At 51.4% G+C, this 10,914-nt stretch overlaps 1 protein-coding gene and 1 non-coding gene across 3 annotated transcripts in view; one reads left to right on the top strand and one right to left on the bottom strand.

The window, feature by feature from the left end:
* Positions 1 to 1,099: 1,099 nt before the first annotated feature.
* On the bottom strand, positions 1,100 to 1,206 carry LOC127204079 (U6 spliceosomal RNA). The gene has a single exon (XR_007832434.1). It is a non-coding gene; the product is annotated as a U6 spliceosomal RNA (small nuclear RNA).
* Positions 1,207 to 1,371: 165 nt separating this feature from the next.
* Fbxo21 (F-box protein 21) overlaps positions 1,372 to 10,914 on the top strand; it is a 32,000-nt gene continuing 22,457 nt past the window's right edge. For both annotated transcript variants that reach the window (XM_051161627.1, XM_051161626.1), the window contains exons 1-3: positions 1,372 to 1,642; positions 2,406 to 2,541; positions 4,595 to 4,689. In XM_051161627.1, the coding sequence (XP_051017584.1) occupies positions 1,404 to 1,642; positions 2,406 to 2,541; positions 4,595 to 4,689 (470 nt within the window). In that variant the 5' untranslated portion in view covers positions 1,372 to 1,403. The remainder of the gene's footprint in view (positions 1,643 to 2,405; positions 2,542 to 4,594; positions 4,690 to 10,914) is intronic.

Genomic DNA, 10,914 nt, shown 5'->3' with positions numbered 1-10,914 from the left:
TCCCCGTGACTCAATCCGTGACTCGTGTTTATCAGCTTTGGTTTTCTTACCTCTGGAGTGGGTATGCATATGGTAATTATTGCATTGCTGGTGAGAGCATATATATCCCCAAATACAAAAGGTTGCAGAAGGGAAGAAAATTGAAAATGGATACACGCCGTAAATACCTCCTAATGTCGCACTCCGCACTTGGGAGGCAGAGGCAAAAGGACCAGTGGCTTGGGGTCTTTCTGGGCCCGGTCACATACAGAAGAGCTCCCCACCATCCTTTGGTTTGCCTAAAAGCAGGACACAGATTCAGGGGCTACTATTCCGCTCCACACCACCATGGGGCTCAAAATAGTCATCTCCGAAAAGCAAACAGTATGCTTGGACCAGCACCCACTGGAGAATGGGTCAGTCTTGGGGAAGGCCAAATCTCTTCCAGGAAATGCTTGGCATAAGAAAATTAACCGTTTTTGACATCTTAATTTTGAAACTAGGGAGGTAGGTCGGTAGAGTACATGCCTAACCCGCACAAAGCCCTGTGTCCCGCCCTGGGAACTGCCACCTCCGAATATATCTTGGTGATGCGTGCTTATAAACACAAGCTCTTGGGAGACAGAGGAAGGGAGAGCAGACATTCAAGGTCATGCTCCGATACATAGTTCAAAACCAGCCTGGCCTGCATCAGACTCTGTCTTAAATGATCTTTTGAGCTAGGATCTTGTAATGTAGGTGGCCCGACTCTTGATCCACCTGCCTCAGCCTCCTGAGAGCTGGGACTGCAAAAGTAAGCCAGATGGCCCGGCTTTGATTCTTAGTTACTGTCAGAGCATGAAGGTGGATGCCAGAGTACCACTTGCTTGAATCAATTCCCTTCTCCTACTCTGTGAGTTCTGGGATTGGACCTCTGGTCACCAGGTTTCCTTGCTGAGCCATCTCACCAGCTCCCCACTCCTAACTTTAATTTTTTTTTTTTTTTTAATTTTGAGACAGGGGTTTTCTGTGTAGCCCTGGCTGTCCTGGAACTCGCTCTATACACGAGGCTAGCCTTGAACTCACAGAGATCCCCTTGCCTCTGCCTCCCAAGCGCTGGGATTAAAAGGCATGGGCTACCACCTCCCAGCAATGCTTCACGAATTGGCGTCTCATCCTTGCACAGAGGCCATGCTAATTATCTCTGTGTGGTTCCAATTTTAGTATAGGTGCTGCTGAAGCGAGCAGCCAGCTTTAAATTTTAAAATGCCCCTGTAGCAATGATCTCTCCCCCCTAGCCCTTCCCTCTGCTCCCGGCCAAGTAGCCGGGACCCTGTCGTGGGCGGGGCGTTTCCAGGCCACGCCCATGGGTGGGTGTGGCGTGACTTCTTGGGTTCCCTATCACGCGCGTGCCCGCGCAGCGGCTCCTCAGGTACGCGGACAAGATGGCGGCGGTAGCGGGGGACAGCGCTATGGAGGTGGTGCCGGCGCTGGCCGAGGAGGCCGCAACCGAGGCCACGGGCCCCAGCTGCCTGGTCCAGCTGCCCGGCGAGGTGCTGGAGTACATCTTGTGCAGCGGTTCCCTCACGGCGCTCGACATCGGCCGCGTGTCCAGCACCTGCCGTCGCCTGCGAGAGGTGTGCCAGAGCAGCGGCCAGGTGTGGAAGGAGCAGTTCCGGGTGAGGTGAGTCGTCCACTCGGGTCCGAGAGCGCCTCGGCTGGGCGGGGGGCCCTGGCGTGGGCCGCGCCCGCCCGCCCGCGCGCTGCCCGCTCCAGGCCCCCTTCCCGCGGCCGCAGACAAAGGCCTGGGTCGGGGGGCCTCCGGAGCCCCAATGGGGTCGCAGCAGCCGCCCTCGGCCCTCGGCCGGTCCTCCCGCTCAACCTCGCGGTTGCGGCCTCACGCGCCTCCCGGCTGCGGGACGCGCATCTTTTGTGGCCCGCTCAGTGCAGGATGTTTACGTGCAGGCAGCGTTGCGTGCATTCCCCGGGCTTGCTAGGATGCCGGGATCCGACGTGCCATGCCAGCTTGTGACCTTGGTGGTGGAGGGGGTGATGTCCACCTCCCTTCTGGACGACCTGAGTCTTCTGTGATAAGACTCCCCCCCCCCCTTTTTTTTTTTTTTTTTTTGCCGAGTGGGGAATCAAATGAGATACGGCCCGGGTTTCGGGGCCTGGTGCTGAGAAGCTGAGAAGGCGCGCCATCAATGCGTGTGCATCATCGCTGTGATTGTGACCGCCACAGAGATTGGGGGTGGGGTAGGGGGACTGGTAGTAGAATCGCTGCCTTCATGTCGCCACGCCAAGGTCACTGCATCTGAGTAGTGCGGGAGTGCATGCATACCTAGAGAGGCTGGCCAGGCCCCTCTTCCCCCGCAGACTCCTCTTGCTGTCAGTGGTTTTTGCAGTCTCTCTCGGTGGATCTGAGAAGGGTGTTCTCTCCCTTATAGGTGGCCCTCCCTCATGAAGCACTACAGTCCCACCGACTACGTCAATTGGTTAGAGGAGTATAAAGTTCGACAGAAAGCTGGGTTAGAAGCCCGGAAGATTGTAGCCTCCTTCTCCAAACGGTTTTTTTCAGAGCACGTAAGCATCTGTTAATGTGGCTCAGACTTGGTCATGCTGCGCTCCTCTGTGTGTGTGTGTGTGTGTGTGTGTGTGTGTGTACACGGTTGTACATGTTTGTGTGTGTGTACACGGACGAGCCTGCCTTGGCTGCTTGGCTCTTGTTCATATTTCCCCTTTCAGTGCTCACACAATTCCTTACTTACATGGCTATAAGAGTCATTGTACCCTCTCCCCTCCCGCCCGACAACACGGAGCCATTTGTCCCTGCCAGCCCTACTTTTCCAAAGCCAGCGAAGGAATGAGATGTTGAGCAGGAGGGATACACAGGGCGGTGTCCACTGGGTCCAAATAAACCTCATTTCTTTTCAAGATTGTTGAACACACTTTGTGCACGCGCCACGTGATTTGAGGGTCATCAATGATTGAACACTCTAAAGCCCTTGCATTTCTTTTCCCAGGGAGGCTGCTGGAGTCAATGCCATTCTTCCTACTGAGTGGCGAACTACGTTATTTGTTCAGGAACTTGGGTTAAAAGCTGCCTCTAGGTCACTTCTGTTGCTCCCCCCGACACCCCCCCCCAAAAAAAACTGTCTGGCATCCATTGGCTCCTGACGGTTCTGAAATTTTGTTATCACTGCGGCTCTTTGTTCTGTGAGAGGTGTTGCACTGTGTAGCCCAGGCTGGCCTTGACCTCCTGTCCAGCCTCCTGAGGGCTGGGATCCCAAGTGGGCAGCCTCAAGCCTCGCTGAAGTTGTATGTTGCTTTTCTGGTTTGGAGTTAGTTGGGTTTTTTTTTCCCCTTGTCCAAAATGCCCCATGGAAATCAGTGTCCATTCTTGACACTACTTTTTGTAGGACTATGAAACTGTCCCCTTGTATTCTCAGTTCCGCCATTGATTGGGCGTCTACCAGTGGAGCTGATATTGCATGTTTTACCCTTCTAGTTCAATGAAGGTTATTTTCTGAAGATTGCTTCTAGCTTTCCACTCTGCTGTTAAGAGAGTTTATGAACAGTGTTTCTAAGGTGTTTTGGGTTTCAAAAGGGCAGGTCTGAACTTTGAACACATTTTAGCTCAGTCTCCTGTGGGAACTACAAACAGACATTCCTCAATTAGTTATAGAAATGCTCATGAGTGGGAGAGTGAACTAAGGTTTTGTTCAGTTGGGAGCAGTGCCCTGGCCGGACTGGAATCGCAAGTGTTCAGTACCACCTTAAGCATGTGCACACATAGGCATGTGGGATGCACGTTAGTCCCAGGCTCCTGCTTCCCAGGCTCTACCCATGATGCAGCTGGGTTTGTGTGTGCTCTTCACAGTCTGTGCCTTTATCTAGTAACGATGGATTGGCGAATGGTGAACTCTCCTCCTCTTTCCCTGTACTACTACTTACTTAACTAGAATGTACAGGGACTTGGAGCACAGCAGGGGCACACTTAGGGGCGGGTCCAGAGGTGGGTGATTGCTGTGACTCAGCACCCTGGTAGTCTTGTTTTCTCTATGTGAACACACATTACCCTGAAACACCAGCTGCTTTCAAGAGGGAAACTGGGGGAAGCCCCAGGACCTTAGCCAGAGACTCTCAGTGCTCCATCAGTTGAACACCTGTGTCTCCACCTCAACATATGTGTACTTCCATCCCGACCAACACACATGCACCATTGCCTCCGTATACATGTACCATTGCGTCAACATACAGAGCAGAATACACATCCAGCTGCTTCAGGCGCACCGCTGCCTTGGCCTTATGCCTTTGGCCTCTCCTAGTTAATGTGTAGCAGAGACCTTGGGAGAGTGGGTTCTTGCAGCCCCCAACCTGTGTGAGCTCTCTGTCCGCACGTAAGGATTCAGTACCAGCAGGCGCAGGCACTCGGACTGTGAGAGTGTAACTGCAAGTACCAAGGTCAGAATGTCCTGTGGTTTCCATGTTGCTTTCTGCCCTGGGGCCCCTAGGAGAGCTGCTGTCCCTGTCTCTGTGTGCAGCCACCCTCAACTTGCAGCTCAGCTGTGTGTCTGCCAGTGTCAGCTCTGCTGACGCTTGTGGTTGAGGCCTCCTGTGTGTGTCTTCTCCGTAGGTTCCTTGTAACGGCTTCAGTGACATTGAAAACCTTGAGGGTCCAGAGATCTTTTTTGAGGATGAGCTGGTGTGCATCCTAAACATGGAAGGAAGGTAAGCCGTGACTTTCCCGGGGTCGGCAGCATACCACATACCCACAGAGGGAATTGCAGTGGTGTGTGAGGAAGAACTGTGAGGCTCCAGATACTTGACATTTTGCCCCAGTTACCACTTTGAAAAGCTCTGTTTATATGAGACAACACGCCAGGACAGTTGGCACACTGTCAGTCCCTGCAGCCATGGGTTCCTCATCCGTGGAATCAGTAATGTGCAGAAAGCTGTGCATGGGAGCTCACGCCTATGATCCTAGTGCTCAGGAGGCTGGGAAGGAGAAGCAGCGCGTTTGAGAGCTGCATAGTGGATTTCAGAGCACCCCTGACACAGAGTGAGAGACCCTGTCTCAAAACACTATGTGTCAGGGGGCAGGGGAGACGGTCAGTCAGAACAGTTCGCTTTACAAGCATGAGGACCCACGTTCGAGCCCCGGTGTCATCCACTTGCTCTCCTAGTGCTTGCTTTGGTGGCTACCAGCTTAGCCACATGCAGTGGCTCCAGCGAGAGATTGTCTCAAAAACCAGTGTGTATGACTCCTGAGGAGTGACACCTGAGTTCGACCTCTGGCCTCCACATACGCTCACACCTGTGCATCACACACACACTTGCGTGAGCGTGTGGAGACTTTGTTGTTGCTGCTGCCTAAACAGTAACTACCTAAATTGCACTTAATAAGCCTGGGTCCTCCACAAACACACTCCTGACCAAGAAGAGCCCCCTGGGGACTGGAGAGCACCTGACTTCAGTTCCCAGCACCCATGTTGGGTGACTCCCAGCCACCCATAAAACCAGTGCCTCAGGATCTGATCCTCTTTTGACCTGCACGGGCTACTGCGATCACATGGACGTATCACACAGACACATCACTTGAAATAAAAATAGGCCCTTATCCCTTACTGCTGTTTAGAATGGCATATTTCATACTTCCTGCTGGGAAGCTTAGTTTCCGGTTCACTGGTGACTCGCCTTGCAGCCTACCCTCCTGTGGGAGAGACCTTCTGTTGTAAAGTTAGAGATAAGCATGCACTGAGAAATGTCCAGACTGGGGACAGCGTTTCATGGGGGTTGTGGGGAGAAGTGAGGTGCTTCCACCAGGCCCTCACCCCATCTGTGTGTAGGTTTATGTGTGCACTGGAGTGTGCACTGACAGTGTTGTGTGGCCTCACAGTAGTCTTTAGGCACAGCAAGTGTGTGGTACATTTTATTACTTCATCGGCTTTATTTGTTGGCAGTGAACTTTTTTTTTTCTTATTTATGCTCTTTCCCTGTCCTTCCCACTTCCTACTTTTATGTTGGCCTTTCCTGACCCCACCTCTGTTTTTTTGTTTGTTTGTTTTATGTCTTTTGTAGTGTTGAGTGTCAGACCCAGGGCCAAGTAAATGCTCTACCCCTGAGCTCAGCCCCACCTGTATGCTTTTTTTTTTCAGTGTGCATTGGTGTTTGCCTGCATGTATGTCTGTTTGATCGTGTCAGATCCTCTGGAACTAGGGTTACAGTCGTAAGCTGCCATGTGGGTGCTGGGAATTGAACCTGGGTCCTCTGGAAGAGCAGCCAGTGCTCTTACCTACTGAGCAATCTCTCCAGCCCCTCCTGTGTGCTGTGTGTTGTTTAGCAGGGACCTACTTTGTCTTATTTTATCTTGACTTCCTGAGAAAGGGGGAAAAGGATCAGTGTTTCACACAATGGAGGATGTATGGGAAACATACCCTCCTCTGCTTTTTTTCTCAGAAATACCCCCAGGGGGTCTGTCCCAGTGGACTGTTAGAGGACAGCTACCCTCTGTCCTGTGGGGTCTCCCTGGCTGGCGGACAGCTCCTTGCTGTACTGTGGTGTCTGCTCTAGAGGCTTCAGTTGGGAATAGGTTTCCTAAGTCAGTGTTGCAGTGTGTTGAGAAATGTGCAAAGACTTAGCCACAAACATGTGAGTTCTCTCCAGATTAGTTCACAATCCAGTGCTGCTCCAGGTAGACACAAGGAAGCAGCCAAGGTTTGAGGGTGGGAAGGTCTTTATTTTGCTTAGTTGTTCTTCCGACCGGATGACGTCATAAAATAAGTACAAAAAAGTAACTCCAAGAAGAGCCAGGGGAAAAAGTGTTTAGTGTAATGGCAAGTGTGCACTGTGAGCTAGTGGGACAGAGTGTGAGGGAACTGGTCATCTGAATCTCTGCAGAAACAGACATGGACAGAGGGATGCCAGGAGAGATCCCTAGTAAGAGAGGGGAGGAATTTGTTGAGTAGGGAGTACTGCGTGGAACTGGATACCTAGCCTGGCACAGTAAGCCAACCTTCTGCTCAAAACTCACTCTTGAAGTGTGCGCAGCTGACACTAACACTGGCTGGGCAGGCCAGGCTGGGAAGCTATTGGTGTCCTGCAGAGACTGCCACCCCAGGGGGGGGGGGGCGCATGACACTTTCCAGGAGAGTGTCTCTGCCCTGCTGAATGAGCATCCTGGGAAACACCTTGGAGTTCACTCTCTGCAGGAATGTTAAAGGCTCTGGGAAAGGCTGCTTCTGCCACCTAGTCAGGTCATCAGAAAACCCGACATTGTTTAGCCTGGGAAAGTGTGTATTAGTAGCTGTTTTCTAAACAAGTGTTGTAACCACATTGCCCTTAGGACACACGTGTAATGACAGGCAATGGTGTGCCACCTAGAATATTTGGGGTTGCCAGTCTGCGTGGTGACCCTGTTTGTATCCTGTCCTGTTGTGGAGAGCACATGGGGGAGCAAACAGTTTCTGTGGATACTCAAATGCCCCTCCCTGATTGCACCTGTGCTGTTCTGTGTGGTCTGCAGGAACAGGGTAGCACAATGCATTTAAGAGCTTGTACTGGGCCTGAGAGAGTGGCCTGAGTGGCCGTTACCCAGCAAGACACTTGTGATAAAGTTACTAGATTTTAGAATCAGAAAGGGCCTTTGGGTATCCAGGCAAAAGAGATGAAATCACTTCTGTGCAAAAGAAAGACTGTCTCCTCACTTTCTGCCAGAGGGAAAAGGTATTCTAAGACGTAAAGGAAATGCCAGCCAAAGATTTTTATATCCAGCTGAACTGACTTCCAAGTGTAAAGGCTAAAGACAAACTTGTCAGCTTTAGACTTTAGGCTCTTTCTGACACGTCTGCTAGAAATGGAGTTTGAAACCCAAATCCACAGAGCTAGTCTGACTCCTCGAGCACTGGGTGTATATTAACTTGATTGACCTGGCTCCAGACGAAAGCTGTCGAGGAGACTGTATTATGTGTGTGGTTAGGGTGGGAGCCCTGGCCTAGATTCAGCGTAGCTGGGGGAACACTGAGTAGTGATCTGGCAAGAAGGTTCAGCAGATAAAGATGCTTGCTGCCAAGCCTGATGACCTGAGTTCCATCCCTGGGATCCACACAGCACATCTGTAAGCTGTCCTCTGACTTGCACTTGTGCCCCATGGTGTACATGCACACCACACGTACATGGATGAACACACACACACACATACACACACACACACACTTGTCCACCCAATAACAAACCTAAATTTTTTAATAAGAAAGGGAATTGAGCAGTGACCATGGAGAGACCATGTGCAGAATACCCAGCTGCTCTCACTCAGGGAATGACAGGATAACTGGTCGTTACACTGAGGCCAGGCTTGTGTATAGAACGGAGACGTGCAGTAAGGCTGTGAATAACCATCCTTTCATCTCGGGTTGTGGAGGGAGACTTGTTCAGGACTAAGGATGCACCCAGAAGGCAGAAGGAGGTCAAAGGTGCATCGAACTTAAATTGGAAGTGTCGGGGTGAACTCACGGCCAGCCAAGTAGAAATGGTGATCCCAGCTAGCAGACTGCCATCTTCAGCTACTGCTTACCCCAGTGCACACCGGGTCATGGAGAAATGGCTGTTTCTCAGGCCTGTGTCAGAAATGTACAAGATGTGCCCAGACCTTCTTGGCACCTGGAGCCAAGACAGCAAGACTGCTGTCAGCCCTTCGCTTCAGTGTGAGGCTTGTGTGAGGCATCTGTGGGGCAAGGGTGTGCCAGCTGGGGTGGCAGCCTGGTGGAGGCAGGGCATAATGGACTGCAACCGACAGTCTTCAAGACAGTTACTTGGTCTTTGAATGAGAATCAGAACCTGTCATTTGAAAAATGAGTAGAAAGGATAATCTGGGCATTTGTGCTGTGTTTGCTATGTCTGTACCATTGGGAAACTAAAGAGTAGATGGGGGTTTGCAGGCAGGCCACGAAATTGGGAAGGATGGGTTCAGTTAGACTCTCCTCTAAGGAATTAGCAGACCTGGGCCCTGAGCAGTATCTCACAGAAGGGACAAGCCTTGTCACCACCTTTTATTTCTTTTTTTTTTTTCCCTTAAGGCAGAGTCTCACTCTGTAGTCCAGGCTGGCCTCACTTGCAGGCCTCTGCATCTGCTTCCTGAGAGGATCATAGACACAGGCCTTTTCCCCCTTGTGCTGGGGATGGAAGGCTGGAGAAGCAAGTATCTACCACTGATTACCCACACAGGTGGCTTTTGATGGAAGGCTACACCTCCTGGGAGGCAGCTTGCCACATAACTGGCATCTGAGTCCTATGGAGCCTGTCTAGCCACTTGGTTGTGCGTGTATTTTGTGTTCTTGTGTGTCTTGTTCATCGGTGTCTACATAAGCACACTCATGCCCCTGTGCACATGGTGGTCAGAGAACAGCTTGTAGGAATTGGCTCTTCTTTCTACCAGTGTGAGTCTTGTGCATCTAAACTCAGGCTGGGTGCCTTGCTTGCCAGCCTTTCCATCTACTCTCTCATAGGAAATTCAGAACAAGTTAAAGCTCTCATGAACGCATTTCAAACTGGGGGGAGATGGAGGGAGAGGCCGCTGTAGATAGCAAGGCCTAAAGCTCCTGAGCGCTTTAGGGATGTGTGTTGGTGGTTACACTAGAGCAGTGGTTCTCCCCTGTGGCTCTCCACCCCTTTGGGGCAGAACAACCCTCTCACAGGGGTCTCGTATCCAGTAACCTGCATCTCACATATTTACATTACAACTCATAACAGTAGCAAGATTATAGTTATAAAGTAGCAATGAAAATAATTTTTTAGCTGGGGGTCAGCACAGCATGAGGAGCTGCATGAAAGGGTTGCATTACTAGGAAGGTTGTGAACCACCACTCCAGAAAGATGCAGGAAATGTCCAGAGGCATGAAGTGTGACTGTGGCAGGGTGTCTCAGAGTTGTGCATCTTGGTCTGAGGGGTGGCTGTGGTGTTTGCCCCACACTTCTTTTGTTTGTTAGAGGTGACTTGCTACAGCAGATTTTAAAGAGCACAGGGAACAGACAGCTCTACTGACTGTCACTGACCTCTCTGTAGATAGGGGGAGGGGGGCAGGGTTACTGTTCTTAGAGGCTGCCACACACATTAATCCCGCCCCCTAGATACTGTCCTGTCCTGGGTGTTGGGGAGAGCTGGGGAAGCACGTTTTCTGCATGTCCTCAGTGCACCAGGTGTTTTGTAGGCACTGGGGATACAGCTGTGAACAGCCCCAAATCTGCCTTCACAAGCTCATGGGGTAGTGATAAAAACACCTAAGCTGTTTATTTTGGCAGGAATTGGGATGTGCTAGGGGAAATGCTGTGTGAACTTGAGTGTGAGGGGTTGTGGGTACCTGAGCAGAGAGCCAAGAGAAGGTACAAGAACAGACTGCAGGTGTCTGGGGAGGGAGCGTTCCACTGAGGAATAGAAGGTGCCGAGGTGACACAGCTAGACACGGGCTTGACAGGGCAGAAAGAGCCCTTGGAACTTAGATTTCAGAGGACATGGGGATGGTGTGAAGGGACATTTTGGGTCTTCATTAGAAATTGGATTTTTAGTGTGAGGAAGTAAAAACAGGAGAATTGGGGTAGAAGTCATGCTCTTGTGGCTGAGGGCCTCACTGGGACTCTGGACTGCCATGGCGGAGGCGAGAAAGGAGATGCAAGCAGGAGCCAGGCAGGCGGAGGGCAGTAAGACACCACAAGTGGCCAGCTTGATGCTCTTCTGTGCTGGTATTGGGAGAAGAGGTGCCAGGCGTTCAGGATGGCCCAGAGGCCTGACCCTCACAGGCTGACAGCTCACTGTCTCAGGTGTCTCCAGAGGAGAAAGGCTTAGGATGTCCCCGGTTATGCCGGAAGGTATGGTTTAACAGTTGAGGGTGCAGGTTTGAGTTCTTTGGAAAACCTATTCTGGAAAGTAACTTTTGGAAAGGTGGTCAGTGTGGGTGCACCTGA

The sequence above is a fragment of the Acomys russatus genome, chromosome 19, assembly GCF_903995435.1.
Source record: "Acomys russatus chromosome 19, mAcoRus1.1, whole genome shotgun sequence".
Taxonomy (NCBI): domain Eukaryota; kingdom Metazoa; phylum Chordata; class Mammalia; order Rodentia; family Muridae; genus Acomys; species Acomys russatus.
Note: the sequence above shows the minus strand (reverse complement) of the source record. Positions and strands in the feature narration are given on the sequence as shown.